We start from the raw sequence: 19,032 nt of genomic DNA on the forward strand, positions 1-19,032 counted from the left end.
TATCCTAGCCCCCTGTAGAGAAGTGAGCTCTGAAGGTAGAGGACTGTATTTTACCCTCTGCGAGGCATTTTTGTACCTCTTTGATACTCATCTGTTGTTCCCAACACCTAAGATATTGGTAAGGTGGCTATAGTCACTCTTGAGAGTACGTGTGTATATGAAACCCAGGAATCAAGCAAAACAAAATGCCAATTATCCTCTCAGAACAGTACCCTTGAAAAGTTCCCACAATTCAAGGTTATGGTTTTAGTTCTTGTCTTTAAAGACATGAAAATAACTGAATACAACAAAATAACAGTCTGAATTGTATGAATTGTTTAAAGAAATTCAACACAAAGCCTGGAAACATAAAGCTTGTGACTTGGTAGGTTTCATATCCCCCATTTCTACCTACAAAATGGTAGAAATCATAAAGAAAAACCACTGTAAATTTAACTTGGAAATGTAAAGAACAATGTCAAATGTTGATGTGGTGTACCACTATTTTGCCTATATAACCTATCCATCCAGTTATTAAAACACTTAAAAGGAACCAGGCACTTTGCAAGACTTGTTCTTACTTGGACAAAAGACACGCATTTTTAGATGGCTGCTCAGAACTGCTATCTGATCTCAAGAAAAATCTAATTGATACTTGCTGAATTCAAACCACACCCCCCACCCCCACATTGGTCTCATCAGTAGTAAGTGCTCCCTGACTGAATCTTTCTAACTTCTAGGTCAGTTGGGCCTCGAGCCATACATTCAACTCTGACAAAGAGTCTCCAACCTGATCAAGACCAACTTACAGCCTTGAACAGCCTCTTTTGCCACATAAAATCAAAGTAATAAAATGAAATGGCTTGGTGTGAAAAGCTGGGGAAATACACAGCCCACTGGAATGATGGAGCCATGCTCCAGATACAACTTGGAGCTATATGCTTATCTCCCACCCTTATGATTCAAACACAGAATTAAGAATATCTATCTATCTATCTCACCTAGCATTAAACCAGGACCTTCACTCCACCCTGTTCAACATAATGTATTTATTGCAAAAGGAAGAACACTGCTCTTAGAGAAAAACAATGCTGTATGACAATGTGCACATCACTTGTTTCAGTTTCCTTTCTATAAAATAGGGATAATAATAGCTGTCCCGACTAACTCACAGGGTCATTGAAAGGATCAAATAAGACAGTGAATGTGAAAGTACTTGCAAACTGCTAAACTATTATTGCTAAGTTGCTCCTTTTTTGAACTTCTGAGCGTTCCTCTACCTCATAGTTTAATTGCAAGGTTGGTTAGAATATCCAGATACAGAAAATCTACATTAATAGGATTTTGGAGAGGGCGGTGGATAAATAATGGAAAATACTGATTAGGACAATGGGCCAGAACATAGGAAGTTAGCCCCAGAATTACAGTAAAGTCTTGATGCAAAACCACTACCGTTAGGGCTTACTCTTTGCAGACACCGGCCAGTTCCCCCAACACACACAAACACCAAGCTGTACTGTGCTACTTTTAGGTGAATCACTGGGGATAAGCTGAGTCTGGAGGTAAAACGGGGAGGGACTTCCAGTCCTGATGATCAGGCTGTTCCCCAATCCCTTTAACAAACACTCCTCCTACTCTTTGTGCCTGGCCTAGTTAATCAAAACTATTCCCGGTAAGAAAATGGCTGTCAAAGATTTTTTGCAAGGAGAGTCTTGTAACTGTGAGAAACCAGTAGCATACCTACTCCTTCTTCCACCACAAACTATTCTGAATGGATAGATTCAGAAACAAAAAAAACGGATTATGGTTTGTTTCTCCCAAGACTCACTCTGGGCCTCACCCTCCAAGCTTCAGCTCTCCCATCTGTAAAATGAAGAATGACGGCGCCTGTCAACTCCATCCTACTGCTACCGAAAGGATGGATGAGACAGTGCCTGGAAGGCGCCAGGAGTGCTGTCTGATAAACACTAAGTCCTTCACAGTTTATAAAGTATTATGAGTCCCATTACGCCCTCCCACCTCAAAGGAATCGCCGGATTAGAACTGACACCCCCAGTCACTGAAAAGAGCAACGAGCAACGCTGAAGCGGGCGGGGCGTATCCGCACTGAATCTGTTTCGAGGTGTGAGGAAGGAGGCGACCCTGCGCCCCGGAGAGGAGGAACGGGGAGAGAAGGTTGAACGCAGGGGCCGCGAAGAGCCTACCTGTTGTTCCGGATGCTGACCAGCACGCACAGCACCAGCTCTAAGTAGGTGCGTAGCACTTCCAGCCAACGGGTTGAGAGCTGCAGGGCTTCGACTTCTTCCCCGCCAGTCCTGGTGTCGACGCGGCCTCCATCGCCCGGGCCGCCTCCGCCGCTCAGGTAATTCTCCGCGGCGAATTCAACGCGCAGCTCTCGCACAAACCAGCCGCACTTGCGCATGAGGAATTCGAGCCGTGGCTGCTCCGAGGGCGAGACGCGGAGGCAGATGCGGAGCTGGGGCCAGAGAGCCGGGTAGAAGAGGCACTCGCGCCAGTGAGAACAGGAGGCCGAGGCCCGTAGCCGGTCGGAAGCGGACAGGAAGGAGAAGATGTGCACGATTAGCTCGCTGGGCAGCGACGCGGCGCCTGCCGCTTGTCCGCACAGAGCCATTCGGCCCCGCCGCAGGCTGCCGGTCCTCGGCCGCCCCCGCAGTCCCCGGAGCAGCCCCCGCAGCCGTCGCAGCTGCTGCAGCCGCAGCCGCTGCCGCCGCCACCGCGCCACCCGGGCGGCCCCGGCTCGGGTTCGGGCTCCCGGTGGTCGGGGCTGCGGCACTGACAAGAACAACAACATCAATGACAAGGAAGAAGGGGGCGGAACCGTCGTGGGTCTCGGCGGAACCAAGTGCAGCACAAGTTGCGGAGAGGGGTAATGGCCTCTGCGGGGGTGGCCTCCAGATAGCCAGGCTCTGGCCTCTCAACCTCTACTCATGCGCATCCGAGGCCTGCACACTCAAGAACTTCAAAACCCTCGCTTGGACTGGTTAGGGGCCCGGAAGCAGCAGGATTTATTGTAAGGAAACGGCAGCCCTCCCCGCGCCTGGAGGCGGAGGCAGAGCAGTGGTAGGAGCTGAGTTTGACGTCACCGGTGGTGGGAGGAGCCCTGCGTGACTGGGCGCGACTTCCGGAAGAAGGGAGCGCCAGATTGACGGTAGGGAAGGGAGACGCAGCATGTGATACCTGACGCAGGCAGGCAGACCGGCGGGGCGGGGCGGGAAGCGCTGGTGGTGCCGGCGATGGGCGCCCCCTCCCGTCTCACAGAGGCCGCCGAGTTCCGTCAAGTCTGTAAGTCGGTTAACTTGGGCGCTCAGGCGGTGGAGGTGGCGGAACTCGCGTTGGTGCAAGGGCTCGTGACGCTTCTCATTATACGTTTCTCTGTTGCTGGGCTGAGGACTCAAGAGCCAGAGTGGTGGCTTGGGTCTTTCTCAGCCGTTCCACCTGCCCGGAGTATTGTTGGGGGTTTCTGAGAGAGAGCCGCTAAGGATGGGGGGCGGGCGAAGTCGCGGGCTTCCCCGGAGGGGCTGGGTCGCGTAGAGGAGAAGCGCGGGGCGGGGCGGCTGGAGGCCGGACGGAGGTCGCGAGTGGACACCCCCCATTCCTTGTTCGGACCTCGAAGTGGACTTGGGCGTACACCTGGTGTGTGGGGAAGGAGTGAGGACAGCGCCACCCTTTGGATTTAGAGGGAGAGGAGAAAAAAAGGCGACTGAGTTAGGTTTGTTGGTTGATAATCGGCCTCTTCTCTGCGGTTTGAGGGAGGCTCCGAGTTCCCGATTTTGAGGCCCTAGGTGTAAAGAAGCTGATTGTTAGGGTAAAGGTTTTCTTTAGCTTGGCGCCCCTAATTTGAGAGAGGGACTTTCGAAAGAGTGTATCTTAACTTCATCGCAACTTGGGAAGTAGTTAACTGATTGTAAGGGTCAGGGAAGTCAGAAAAGGAGTAAGTGATTTTATGTAATAATTGAGGATTGCTTCAGTGAGGCTGCCGCTTCAAAGCCTTACCTATGATCTTGGAACAACCTAGTTTTCTAGTGATTAACTCCAATAAACTGTTCTACTAGATATTTTTAGCTCTTTGAAGGCAAAACTCTCCATTCATGTTGCTTTGATGACTTTTGGTGTCTTGCACATACCACGTTGCCAGTGATGTGTTATCTTCATTTTGGTACCAGTAGAAAAAAAAGAAAAAAGCTAGCCTTCATGGTAGCTCACTTCTCTGAACCTCTTGTCTGCAAGAGATTCTTCTATGTAATTATTATTATATTTTTATGAATGAGCACTAATGTGAATTAGGAAGTTGAGACTTGGATTTAAATTTTTTATATTTTAAACTCATGAAATATTTTGAAGTGAACCATGGACATCTGGATCTCCCACTTATAAGTACTTCAGTATGCATCTCTAAAAGCATATTACTATATAACAAAAATAATATTATTACACTTAAATAACTTCTGTTATCTAATAACCCATCTTCAAATTTATCTAGTTATCTCCCAAATGTTCTTTATAGCTCTTTTGTCCAAACCAGGATCCGATTAAGGACCACACTTGTTTTTGTTTGTATTTCAAGTCTCTTTTAATCTAGAATAGTCACCGCCCAACACACAGTTTTTTCTTTTTTTTGTCTCTCTGATTAGCTAAAGAGGAGGCTTATTGTCCTGTAGAATATCTCCCTTTCTGTAATTGTTTGACTACTTTCTCTTGGTGTTTAGCTTACTATTCTAGTACCTGAATTTCTAATAAACCGGGACATTAATGCTAAAGGCTTGATTAGGTTAATTTTGATCTTCCTCCATATAAAGTTCTGTGTTTTGTTAAACCTTAAAACAAAATCTATGAGATGTTATTTTTTACAAATGTCCAGCTTCTCCATCAACCATTCACTTAATGGCCTTAACAATAATTGATAATTCTTGCCTGAATCTTAATTGTATTATGGGTTCCAAAATGATAATTTCTAATTCTTTCATTCCATTTACATTTATTAATTTGCATTCTTCTGTATAGGAGAAGCTTTCTTTCACAAACTGGCAACATTTAGTTACCCTGAAATACAGCTCCTATTGAAAAGGCAGAAAAAATGCTTAATTCTTTTTCTTTTATTACCAGTTTTGAAAGTAAGTTATATGGCTTCAAAGAGTGACAAACGAGTTTTTCTAGCTTTTATTTTTTCTGAACATCACATTCTCATAACATTTTTGTTATGTTTTAATCAATCATTCTTTTCAGTTCTCAGATTTTGATACTTCTAGAACTCTTCACAAAGAAATCTATGTAATTATTATTATAATTTTAAAAAAATTCCTTGAGCATTTTTAGTAGAGGTAACACTGGACTGGGTGGGAACGTGAGGCTGGATTTTGGTCTTTTTTCTTTTTTACTTTTGTCGTGATCTAGCTGGGTGACATTAAAACAAGTTGCTTAACCCTTTGAGGCCTCACTTTCTTCATCTGTATAAGTAGAGAGTTTTGGCAAGGTTCCCTGCAACTCTGATGTTCTCCGACTTTTTAAAAAAAACCTATTTTACTGAGATATATAATTCATTCATTTCAAGTATACACCTTAACAATTTAGTAATTTTATCAAATGATACAACCAACACTGTAAATCGGTTTTAGAACATTTTCATCCCTTTAATAAGATTCCACATACCCATTTACAGCTAATCCTCACTTCTTCCTCCAGGCAGCCACTAATGCACTTTCCATCTCTATAAATTTGCCTTTTCTGAACATTTGATATAAATGGAATCATACAATATATGATCTCTTGTGTCTGGCTTCTTTCACTTAGCATAATATTTTTGAGGTTCATCCATGATGTAGCATGTGTCATTAATTCATTCGTTTTTATTGCTGAATAGAATTTCATTTTATTTATTTATTTATTTTTGGTCTATTTACCAGTTGATTAACATTTATTATTATTATTTTTTTGGCCGTGCTTAGTTCCCTGATCAGGGATTGAACCGAGGCCCTGGCAATGAAAGTGCAAGTCCTAACCACTGGACCACCAGGGAATTCCCTGATTAACATTTAGGTTTCTAGTTTTTGGCTATTATGAATACCATTTCTGATATTCATGTCCAAGTCTTTTGTGAACGTATGTTTTCATTTCTCTTGGGTAGATACCTAGAAGTGAAAATGATAGGTTGCTTGATAGTTCTATGTGTAACTTTTGGAGAAACTTCCAAATTGTTTTCTAAAGTGATTGTATTATTTTCCAGTCCTAACAGCAATGTATGAAGGTTCCTAGTCTCTGACTCTTTGATGATTTGGAGATTTTCTCTGATTGATTTGAGACCGATATTTTTCCTTATTCTTAGTGTTTTACTAGCAACAAACTACCTTATCCTTGGATACCATTAATAATTAATCTTTAAGTATTAGGAGTAGTTCCTAAAGGAAATAAAAATACAGATAGTCTCCAAAGTAGATGGTTCTACTTATGATTTTTCAACTTTACAGTGGTGCAAAAGCAATATGCATTCAGTAGAAACCATACTTAGAATTTTGATCTTTTCCCGAGCTAGTGATACGTGGTAAGATACTCTCTCATGATGCTGGGGAGTGGCAGTGAGCCACAGCTCCCAGTTGTCCCCATGATATTGAGGGTAAACAAGCAATAGACTAAAAAACTGTTCTGTTTTTCACTTCAGAACAGTATACAATAAATTAAATGAGCTATTCAACACTTTATTATAAAAGAGGTTTTGTGTTAGATGATTAGCCAACTGTAGACTAATGTGTTCTGAGCGTGTTTAAGCTAGGTTAGGCTAAGCTATGATGTTTGGTAGGTTAGGTGTATTAAATGCATTTTTGACATTTTCAATTTATGATGGATTTACTGGAACATAACCTCATTTTAAGTCAGGAAGGACCTCTATATCAATCTGCTATAAAATAAAATTAAGCTTCTCGGTGTTGTTTTTGAATTTTTAAAACTTCATTTAATTTTCATATTAAATGAAGGATGGTAGGAATACTGCTATTAATAACAATGAGCTAAGACATGAATTAATAAGTTATGATTTTGCTCAGTTACAGTTAAAACACAGTACATTTCAATGATGGCATACAATTTATTTTATTAAGCCAACATCTTTAATATTATTCCATTAAGTACTTATTGAGTATGTATATTCTTAGCATGTTAAGTGAGTTAGGTTATTTCTCTTTACGTTTATTATACTATGTAAATTATAAATTATTTTTGGTAAACTTTTTGATAAAGTAACAAAATTGACTTCTTTAAAGGACAGAATGAAATCACATTTTGTTAAGTTATAATGTCTGAGCTATGATTCAAAGTGTGGGAGGAAGTACTGACGTTATGAAGACCATAAGTACTCAGTAGTACTAAGCTTCTGGTTCCAAAAGTGGCATATTGTCACTATAGCAACTACCCATGCTTATTTGGATTTGAAACCCAGGCAACAAATGGTGGATAAGAGTATAACATCAAGACGGATATGTACCCTGGTGGGTTGATATGCGTGCCTGTTGGTGGTCAAGTGTTCGTTCCGTTTTTCTTGTTATGTTTATTATGATTGATTCTTTTATAGAGATACCTTAATTCCTGTTAATGTATTTTTCTGGAGAGAAATTAAACATTCAATATTCTTATGTTCTTCCTTTTCTAACATACTAAGCTTAGTGCTTTTTCCAGTTTGGTTATTAGGATATTAAATATATTTTTACTGTAGCTTTCTCTCCATTGCCAAACAATAGTTATAAAAATATAACTTTTATTATGCTGAATCACTTGACATTTCATAACAGAAAAAACCTGTGATACAGATTTTATTTTAGCTACATCATGAAAAGATGTTCAAGGCTACCAATAGACATGCAAACTGCCTAAATTCAAACATTTTTTGAAAGAATGTTTTTTTTTTTCTGAGCAGGGTGTGGGTTTCAGACACTTTCGGCAGGTAGAGATGATGTCCTTCCAATTATCTATTATCTGCACCCATAAAGTTACTTAGAGGCACAGGAGCCTCCTGGGAGAATAGAACTGGGAACTTGATTCTTTCTCTCCACCCTTGTCTGACAGATTGGAATAGTTCCTAGTGAGGTCATATTACAGGAAAAAGAAATGAAGGATTGAAAGGCATTTGTCTTTAGGGTAGGGAAAGTCTGCACTGGTGAGCTGGATGCAGGACAAAGGACCAAGTCTGTTTTTTTTTTTTTTTCCTAGTTGCACCATGTTGTTGATGTCAGAACTGATCTTAAGCAAGCCACTCACAAGTTGGTTGTGCAAATTTGTGAACTGGAGGATCTATATCAATAAAGCAGGGATTGATAGCTCATATTCTAAAGGAGACAGGAGCAATAAGAGAAGAATTGGGTCCTAAGCAATATGATAGGTAGTGGGGATGACTGCGGCTTACCAGAGGATGCTTTTCCCAGTGGGAAACTGGGCTCTGTTTCCAGATTTCCTAGTTTTTCAAGAGAAACTAAAATACTAATTTTTTAAAAGACAAAATGTCCTGATTGCTAGCTTTCACATTAAAAATATTCCGTGGGCAAACAAAACCAGATTCAAACAAAACCAGATTAGTCTGCAGGATGCCTGGTTACAACTTTTTAACCAAGGAGCTCTCATACATGTGGGCTGGGGCCACTTTGTGTTCCAAGAGCTAGGCCTGCTAGCTAATTCCTGTGTTTTAAGTCCACTCCCAGAGCTATTTTTTTTCATTTATTCCTTTCAGAGTTTAAAGAAAAAGAAAGAAAAAGAGGTTTAACTTGAATGTCTATTTTATAGCATAACTGTTTTCTTGCCTTTTATTCAAGAGGATGGGTATTTTTAGGGGTACCTTTTATTATTAAAAACTGAATATCACTATCTTTAATGCAGCTGATACAGCCAGTAGTGTTCCTTGACTTCTGGTCAAAATCAGTAATTGGCTGATTTTAATGATCTTGGTTTGAGTTGTACAGCTTATATTACATATAGGCAGTATCCCACAGTGGGGCTCATAGGACTGTTACTCCAAGGGTACTGTCTCTAAGCAGTCACTTTAACTAGATTCCTTTAGTTTCTTAACTAGCTTAAGTAATGAGGGGATTTTTTTTTTCTTTTTTCCTGGTTACTTTAGGGAGTTTTGAGGACAGCCATACACATGCATTAGAGCACACCTGATCCTCACAGGGACTACATGGGGAACTAAAAACAGGAACTAATTGTTCCATAGTCTGTCTCTCCTTTTCAGTAGGCTTCCTTTGCTTTTTCATTTTGCATAGGGCCCAACTGCTGGCCCTTACTAGTCTACATGGTCTTCTAGTTCAAGTATCCAGTATCATTTGTAAATTTGTTCTTTGTCTCCTGTTGAAATTCTTGTGAGGATCTGACTGGGTTATTTTTGGGAGATAGGCAACAAAAAAAGTTGATGGTATTCCTGTTGATTGGCTGCTTTAAGGTAAAGAGTCCTGCCCTAGTCCAATTAGCTGAATTTGGGAGAATGGAGTAATGTGCTGAATGCTTTGGACAGATGGATGTAGGGATTTGGATGAAGAGAGGAAGGAGCTTTGTTCCGAACAGGGTGTGAGCCAGCGACCACTCTGAAATCTATCTACTAGATACCATGGCTCAGTAACTTTTTATCCAGAGATGCCTAGAGCTCTGTGTAGAACAAAAATGGCCTAAGCTGTCAATTGATCTTTTAAATAGTTGAATAGTGTTCAGGCAGTCTGTTTGGCTTCCCTTACTCCTGGAGTACTCATCAGACTTCCAGGTTATCCTAGTTGAATAACCATGAGACTGTCATGAAGAGATATATTCTTCATGGTCAATTACCACAATGTTCTAATTGCAGAATTTGATATTTAATCCTTTGGAAAAATCTCTTAAGCCTTTTAAGTGCCAAAAAGGTGAAATGAAGTGAATATTTTCATACAGCAAACATTAATTGGAGTGTTGCTTTGCTCTAGGGCAAGAAAGTTTCACTTGATATGCCAACTCTAAACAGTTTTGGAGGCTAAGTAGTACTGTGTTGGGAAGGATTTTGGAATTTGAGATTGTTCTCTTGTTCTGCTGGGAAGAGTGCCATGTTTGATTTGTGATGTCTGCTGTGGTTGGAAAGAATTGTTGACCTGAATGACCTGTATTTTCTATCTGTAGTCTGTAATTATTGTTTAAATAATATATTAGTGTTTGCTTTCTACCTTCATTTTGTTGTACCTATATACTTTTCAATGGGTAGTATTCATATCAATTCCTTATATTGTGAGTAACAGCAGATAACTCAAGTTTTATAAGTAAGTTTTTCCATATTAAGAATTTTTTAAAGCCAAAGTGATGTTAAGTATATTTCTAAACATTAAAATTTATCAGCTCCTGACTGCATTCTCTAAGAACGTGAACTACTTCACTTATATTGAATATTAAGGGGGAACTCATATGCGTTTGCCCCACAAGGAAAATATAACAAAATTTCCCTTCACTTGAAGGATACAGGGTTTTTTCCCCATGGTATTCAGTTTATATACAGGAATATTCTCTCTAAAATCTAGCCTTTAAGCAAGAAGCATCTAGTAGAAATTCATTACTTTTTTTTCTTAGAGTATTACATGAACATGGCAACAAAAAAATGTAGTACAAAAGTACTTTTGATGAAAAGCAACAGTTTTTCATTCCTTGCCTCCCATTGTTAGGCCTGCCCCCAGAAACAAACATTTGAACTATTTTGTTGTTTGTTCTTTAGGTAACTTTAAATTATATGCTTTTACCTATACTCCTTGATTGATTAAACACTATTTCCTTCCTTTTATAAAAGATGAAGATTTAATTCAGTTACTTCCCCTTCCTTCCCCCAAATTGCTACCAATATTTGATAGTTAATTGTAATTTTACGTTTTTCTCTTGGTGTGTGTGTGTGTGTATTTATTGATGTAACATTGGTTTATAACATTACATAAATCTCATGTGTGCAGCATTATAATTTGTCGACTTTATGCACAACAAAGTGCTTACCACCGAAAGTCTGGTTTCTATCCATCACCATACACTTGATCCTCTTTATCCATTTTGTCTCCCCACCACCGCTTACCTCTGGTAACCACCAGTCTGTTCTCTGTATCTATGTGTGTGTGCTTTTTGTTTTGTTTGTTATTTTTAAAATATTCCACATGTGAGTGGAATCATACAGTATTTGTCTTTCTCTGACTGACCTGTTCACTTGGCACAATACCCTCAGGTTCCATCCATGTTGTACCAGATGGCAAAATTTAATCTTTTTTTATGTCTTGGTTCTTATATTAATCAGCTTTTACTGCATAGCAGTCACAATCTTCTGTGTACAAGAGAGTGGATTATGACAGATTAGGTAACTTTCAGCAGATGTTTACTCCTTGGTCTTGCGACTTGCTTTGGCCAGAAGAACTTGGGCAGAAGTGACAGTATACCAGTTTTGAGCCTAGGGCTTAAGAGGTATTAAATGTTTCTACTTGGCACTCTGGGAGTTTCCAATCTTTGCATAATAAAACAGGTCCCAGGCATCTGCTGGCCACTGTAGAGCCCCAGATGGAGAAACATAGAAAAGATGTCAACTTGACCTACAGCCTGAAACAGAGATGCCCCAATTGACCTAAAGAACTTATTTCTAAGTGAGAAATATATGCTTATTTTTCATATGTTACTGAGATTTTTGTGTTTGCTTGTTTTGCAGGAAAAGGTTGATCAATTTAAAAATGGGTACCTAGGAGTGGGGTGCTGCTATAATGAAAACTAAAAATGCATGCCCATTGGCTTTGGAACTGGGTGGTGGTTAGCAAGGAAACTATTATAGGAGGCTGGAGAAATGGCTGTGTTATGTAGTAGCAAAATGTTTGATAAAACTTGTCTGTGGTAACATGGAAGACAGTTTAATTAAGTTGCAGTATTTGGCAAGGAACTTTCAAGATGAAAGCATGAGCTAGTTGCTGTTAGCTGCATAGGATAAGGTACTACAAGCATAATTCAATCTACCACATCTGATCTCTTGGTGATAATCATTCATGTCCCTTTTGTTCCAATGACGTAGTTCTTCATCTTCATATGTATGTGTGATGGAACATGCCAGCTGTCACGCTTTCCTTTAGCGTGGGTGGATAGCCGACTATCAGGCTGCTGGTCTTCCAAATGCCACAAAGAGGAAGGCCTGGCTCTGAGTCACTAAAACCATAGCTTAAAGTTAATTTTTCTGGTGATGTTTTCCCCTCCCTCTCTTTCTTATTTCCTTTTTAAAAAGGGGCTATAATTAATAAGGATGCTATTTGCTGAAACCAGTAAACCTGAAAATTTCAATGGCTAAACAAAATAGCATTTTTATTTTTACTTCTTTATTAGTCCAATGAAGGTCTTCCTCTCAGCAGGCAACTTTCCTTCGTGGGATTTAGTGCACTGAATTTCTTCTGTCTTGTGATTCTGCCATCCTTAAAATTCCTTGTGATTCTCTGTCTCCTCCTAGCGGAAGGGGAAGAGAGCAGAGAAGGCACTTCTTAATTGCCTTGGCAGGGAAATGACACATTGCTTTTATTTACATTCCATTGGCTAAAACTAGTCTTATGGTCGTGCCTAGATACAAGAGGGGTCTAAGAAATGATGTTTTTGGCTAAGTAGTTATTTCTTAGGGACAACTCTATGTTATAGGAGGAAGTGTATGAATTTTGGTCGACATTTGGCCATTTTTGCCACAAAGGAGAGTTACCCTCTTGTTGTTTTTGGCTGGGGGTAAATATTAGGCTCCTTGTGTGCTTTGTGAGCAGAGGTGGAAGAGGAAGGTAGACATGGAATATTTGACTTGGTACAGTTTTTCTATATTCAGATCTTCAGTTCATCTCTGTCCTTAGCTACTTCCTTTCTTAATGCCCCTTTAAGACAGTTCCTCAGGTATCCCTGAGCCTAGAATCCCTCTAGGGTTCCAGTGGGCAGATCAGCTTTCATCTCAATTGCACCTTCCTCCTAGTGTAGTCTGTTCTGTTTAAGTTGTCAATACACTTCTATTTTTGTCTTTCAGAAATTTGTTGAAATCTCTTGCTGGCCAATGATCAGCTCTTTCCAAGCTGAGTTTTCTTCACTGTTATACAGGCCTAAGTATCTGTACATTGTTTTTTGTTTAAGTTTTAGGAGTCAGTTGAAATAAATATAGAATATCTTCAGTTAGTACCTCTAACAGAATTTCAATTATTTTTTAATACCTGCTGCTTAATGAAGATGCTTTACTGTCTACCATGTGCCGAGCACTTTCTCCAGGCTCTGGAGGACATGTAAAAAGGTATAATATATAATCCCTATAAGTGTAGAGTCCACACTCACTCTGTCCCAACTTTGATTCTACTACCGGCTTACTTTTTCAGACAACTGATTCTATCATGGTACTTCTTTAGAAATGTTTGGTGCTTTTTCCTTGCTCATCTTTCCCTCTGTAAACCCTCCCTGGTTTTCAATTCCCTCTCTTAACAGTACATGCCCCTCAAGTGAGAACTGTTCAGTTCATTGTGTCATCAACATGCCATGTCATTTCTCACCTCTGTGCCTTTGTACATGTAATCTCTACTTTCTGGAGTTACTGTCCCTTTCGTATCTGAGTCCTGCTTAGATACAAATGCTGAATTCAAATTTCACTTTTTTTTCTAAATAAATATTCATTGATTGAAGCTTTAAGTCGTTTAGACCAGAGCTATTCAAAGTGCAGTCTGTTCTTTTCCCATTTAGGTTATTACCTAAATTGAGCAGAATAATGGAATCACTTTGCCATACACCTGAAACTAACACAACACTGTTAATCAACTATGCTCCAATATAAAATAAAAATTTAAAAACAAACCAAAAAACCAAAGTGCAGTCTGCAGACTGATACTGGAGCATGAACTGTTACCACTATGCTGGAATATAAGTACAGAAATTGAGAATAAGCTTTAGAAACTTTTATAGAAATTTGACAGAGAAATTATGTCTGTCAAATTTATAATAAAATTTGGTTTCCATTTTACATGTTTAAAAAAATTCTGGTAATTCATTTAAATTTCATTTTATAAAGGGCTCTGTCTACAAAGGATTAGAAAATTAAAAAAAAAAGACATCTCACCACAGTTCAAGAAGCACTTGTTTGTTTGTTTATTTATTTATTTAAGCCGTACCTCGTGGCTTGCGGGATCTTAGTTCCCCAACCAGGGATTGAACCCAGGCCACAGCAGTGAGAGTGCTGAGTCCTAACCACTGGACAACCAGGGAATTTCCAAGAAGCACTAATTCAGACTACAAAGCATATGAGTATTTAGCAGTGAAGAGATCAGTATGTTTTGGACCAGTAGAAGAGGATTTCACAAAGGAGATGAGAGCTCTTCTTGAAGGGTGCATAGGATTTGGATGGTTGGAAAGCACTGTGGCATTTCCAGTAGGGATAACAGGGTTTTGGATTACAAATGGAGGAGAGTTGTGCTAATATGATTTGGAGAGAAAAGAATCCTAGCAGAGTTAAAAATTAAGTCCACAGGGCTTTCCTGGTGGCTCAGTGGTTAAGAATCCGCCTGCCAATGCAGGGGACATGGCTTCGAGCCCTGGTCCGGGAAGATCCCACATGCCGTGGAGCAACTAAGCCCGTGCGCCACAACTACTGAGCCCGCATGCCACAACTACTGAAGCCCATGCACTTAGGGCCTGTGCTCCGCAACAAGAGAAGCCACCGCAGTGAGAAGCCCGCGCACTGCAACGAAGGGTAGCCCCCACTCACCGCAACTAGAGAAGAGCCCTCGCACAGCAATGAAGACCCAATGCAGCCAAAAATAAATAAATAAATAAAATTAAAAAAAAAAATTAAGTCCACAGAGAGCTGACCAGTTACCGGAGCCTTTATTTGGTAACTGCTTGAGCTACTGCATGATGAAGACCTTTCATTCCCATATGTCTGTTGCTGATTTTCCATGGGACTAGTAGTAGTTAGTACATTTTACATTTTGCCTGTTTGAAACATTTCTTTTTAATTTAGCCTTTATGGTTGGCTTATTGATAACTTTAGTTGTTGCTGAATTTATTGTAGGTTTAATATGAATAAGTAAATAAGTAAAATATAAACTAAAAGGATAATTGATAAAAATTATTTAAATTTTAAATTATTTTTAAAGCCTAAACAATATAAATTTATTTTCTCACAGTTCTGGAAGCTAGAAGTCTGAGATAAAGGTGGCAGCAGACTTGATTCCTTCTGAAGCATCTCTCCTTGGATTGTAGATGTCCTTCTTCTCACTCCTTCTTCACATGGTCTTTCCTCTCTGTGGCTGTGTCCTGATTGCCTCTTTTTATAGGGACATCAGTCATACTGGATTGGGGCCACCTTAATGACCTCATTTAACCATAATCACCTATATAATGTCTCCTGTCTTCAAATATATATAGTCACATTCTGAGGTACTGGGGGTTAGAATTTCAGTATATGAAATTTGGGGGAAACAGTTCTGCCCATGAAAAGGGGGAATTTGAGGCTAGTTTTTCTTATAGTTTTAATCACTCAGAATCCTAAGGTGGTGGGTTTGGAACTCACAGCTTCGGTAGGGGAATTTGTACTTATTCTTTTGGTAGAAATTGCTGCATCTGAAGAGAAGCTTTAGTATCTTACTTGACTCTGGTCTCATTATATTTCAGGACTACCATGAAGATGCATTGAAAATTCTGCTACACTGGAGGAGTGAAGTATCCCATTCAGTTGGTGATCTTCCTGTCATGGAAGTTGCTTGCCAGCTCTAATTTTGAGTGAACACAGTAAACACAATGGTGAAAATATCAATTAAAGAAATCTACTCTTCATACTGTGTATGTCTGTTTCCCTATGTATTCTGAACTTGCTCATAGCTACCTACACATAGTTGTCTGTAGCTTCGGTTTTGCCAAACTATTAAAATCATCTATTTTTTCTACTGTTCTACTTTGACTTTGCCTTCAGCTCTTGCTCCTCAAGATTGAGATATGAAAGGATCCTTCTGTCTTTTACCACACAATTCCTTTGTCAGGAATTTCATGATTTCCTCCTACTTTTGTAATTTGGGTTGGTTCTTTTAAAATATTTACTTATTATTTTTTTGTTGAAGTATAGTTGAATACAATATTATCTTAGTTTTTAGTGTAAACATACTGATTTGACATTTATATACATTATGAATTGATCACCACTATAAGTTTATTAACCAAATGTCACCATACAAATGTATTACAATATTATTGACTATATTCCCTGTGCTGAACATTACGTCTTGGTTACTCATTTATTTTATAAATGGAGGTCTGTACCTCTTAATCCCCTTCACCTATTTTACCTAACCCCCACCTACTTCCCCTCTGGTGTCCTCCAGTTTGTTTTCTGTATCTATGCCTCTGTTTCTGTTTTGTTTTGTTCATTTGGTTTGTTTTTAGATTCCATATATAAGTGAAATCATGTGGTATTTGTGTTTCTCTGACTTACTTCACTCAGCATAATACTCTGTAGGTCCATCCATGTTATGGGGGCTTGTCTTCCCAGTTCTGGTCCCCCAGGCTGGGGAGCCTGGCATGGGACTCAGACCCCTTACTCCTCAGGGGGAATGCCTGCAGTGTGATATCCCTCCTAGTTGTGGGTCGCTGCACTGGGGTGTGGGTTCTCTGCCCCTGCTGCCCATCTTGATGTGGCCTTTTCTTTATATCCTTAGTTGTAGAAAATCTGTTCTGCTAGTCTTTAGACACTTTCAGAGATAGCTGTTCTATGTGTAGTTCTATGTGTGTCCATGGGAGGAAGTGAGCTTGGGATCTTCCTATTCTGTCTGCCATCTTGATCTAGATCCAATCTGATAAAAATTATTTTAAATTAAAAACACTTGTTTTTATCTTGTTCTCTATTTTCCTTTGTCAGTTTTATCTTAGATTAAAGCTTTTCTTCCTTCTGAATTACAGTCATTAATTTAGAGATCTGGGATTAAAAAGAATATTGAGGTAAACATTGCTCCTGAAGAATTAACATTTAGCTTATAAAACAAAATATGAGCTGAACTAGTTTTTTTTATTATAGTAAAATATACATAACATAAAATTTACCATTTTAAGCATACAGTTCAGTGGCGTTAAATATATTCACATTATTGTGCGACTGTTAACCACCATCCATCTCCAGAACTTTTTCATTTTTTCAAACTAAAATTTTATACCCATTAAAAAATAACTCCTCATTTCCCATCTCTGCCCTGAACTAATTATTTTAAATTTACCTATTTTTGTGTCTTCTTACTTGTTCTGTTTGCTATCATTATAAATGAATACGTATTGAATACTCCTTATATATGTGGAACTGGGCCAGATGCTGACCAGGGTTGAGTTACATTTAACAAGAAGGCTGAGCAATTTGCCATTAGGTGGTATCCTGGGTGACAGAGTCTCGTTGTGTCATTTTCTTTATCTTACATCCACACTCCAATCCATTAAATGTGCAAAAGTACACAAGCTGCTTTTTGTTTCAGAGATTACCAGGAAAATGCCTAATTTCACCAGTCTGACAATTCTAAGTCCAGATTGAGCTGAATTATTGCTTTGATTTTATCAGATATTTTGAGTACCTAAATGAACATATTTGCAAAATTACTAAATATAAAAGTGGATGGTAGCTTGGTTATTTTTTTAAAGCCTGGAGAAATTTTTAATAGCTATATATATATATATCTTTTGAGGTGTCATTGTTTTATTTCTTCCTCTCTAACTTCTTTTTCTTTGTTATGTTCAGTTGTACCTCTTCCTTCCCCTGCCCTGTAGGTTATCTATTTCTCATGGTTTTTACCTTTAGTTTTTTGCTTAGAAATGTCACCTTTGTCAGTTCGGTTATCTCTCTGTGAGAAAATAACTCCTAAGTCTATATAGTTGACACTTGAACAATATGTGTTCAAACTGTGTGGGTCCACTTATATGTGGGTTTTTAAATAGTACTACACAGTTTGTGGCTGGTTGAATCCACAGGTGCAAAACCGTGGATACAGAGGGCTGACTATAAAGTTATACATGAGTTTTTGATTGGGTGGAGGATTGGCACCTCTAACCCCGTGTTGTCCAAGGATCAACTATATTCTTAACCTTGAGTCATAGTTCTCAGTCTAGAACTGTCCTGAAATTTTCTCTTATGTGATCTGGTGTTACCTCAAACAAACATGTCTAATGTTGGACTTAACATTTTTTTATCCACTTTAAACCTCCTCCTCTTTTCTCTTTTTTTTTAATAGGACTACTATTTTTGTCATTACCTAAGCTTGACGTTTAGCAGTGGTTTGCTCTTTCTTTCCGAATTCATCTAGTCACTAGATCCTACCAACTATTTTTGTCTGTTATTATGATCATTGTCACATATGACCCTTTGCATTCTTATTGCACTCTATCCAGTATAGGGCCTGATCAGCTGATGCCTAGGTTACTGCAGTAGTCCCGTGCCAATAGAGTTTTTCTCTTGAGTCCCTTATACCACTTTCTTTTGTAACTCTCATGTGAAAGTTGTGAATATCTATTTTGGATTATAGTTAACTATGTCTCACCATTGTCTTTTTCATCTTTGTACTCCCCAGAAGCCTTACATCATAGTTGGTACTCAATAAATGTTTTTGAGAATATGGTATTCTAGTTATAATTTCTTCTTCTTCTAATGTATTTTGTACAGCATTGCCATGTTCTTTCATTCATTTAACAAATATTTATTGAGTGATTATTTTGTGCCAAGGACTTTTAGCTGCTAAGGTTATAGTAATCATATAGTAATCAACAATCAAACAAAAACTTACGACTGGTAGCTTATATTCTAGTGAGGTAGAACAATGACAAAGTAGGAAAATACATAATGTCTTAGATGGTGGTAACTGAAAAGGAGAAAAAGATAAATGAAGGGGGGAGATAGGGAGTATCGAGGGTGAAAGATTGATATTTTGGATAAGGTGGCCAGGAAGGCCCTTTTGCAAAGGTGGCACTTGAGTAAAGACTAAAGGAAGTGAGTGGGGAAGGCAGCAAATATCTGGGGAAATAAGGTTCCAGGCAAAGCGAGCGGCAAGTGCAAAGGACCTCGAG

General features: G+C 39.1%; 1 protein-coding gene and 1 long non-coding RNA gene across 3 annotated transcripts in view; one reads left to right on the top strand and one right to left on the bottom strand.

Moving 5' to 3' along the window:
• FBXO33 (F-box protein 33) overlaps positions 1 to 3,131 on the bottom strand; it is a 32,926-nt gene extending 29,795 nt beyond the window's left edge. The window contains exon 1 of one of the 2 annotated variants that reach the window (XM_004270003.4): positions 2,184 to 3,131. In XM_004270003.4, the coding sequence (XP_004270051.1) occupies positions 2,184 to 2,791 (608 nt within the window). In that variant the 5' untranslated portion in view covers positions 2,792 to 3,131. The remainder of the gene's footprint in view (positions 1 to 2,183) is intronic. The other variant, XM_033428419.2, reaches the window with a different exon arrangement.
• A 21-nt stretch (positions 3,132 to 3,152) lies between these two features.
• Positions 3,153 to 15,765, top strand: LOC117201392 (uncharacterized). Its single transcript, XR_004483407.2, has 2 exons — positions 3,153 to 3,282; positions 15,616 to 15,765. It is a non-coding gene; the product is annotated as an uncharacterized LOC117201392 (long non-coding RNA).
• The last annotated feature ends 3,267 nt before the right edge of the window (positions 15,766 to 19,032 follow it).

Source organism: Orcinus orca, chromosome 2 (genome assembly GCF_937001465.1).
Source record: "Orcinus orca chromosome 2, mOrcOrc1.1, whole genome shotgun sequence".
NCBI classification, from domain to species: domain Eukaryota; kingdom Metazoa; phylum Chordata; class Mammalia; order Artiodactyla; family Delphinidae; genus Orcinus; species Orcinus orca.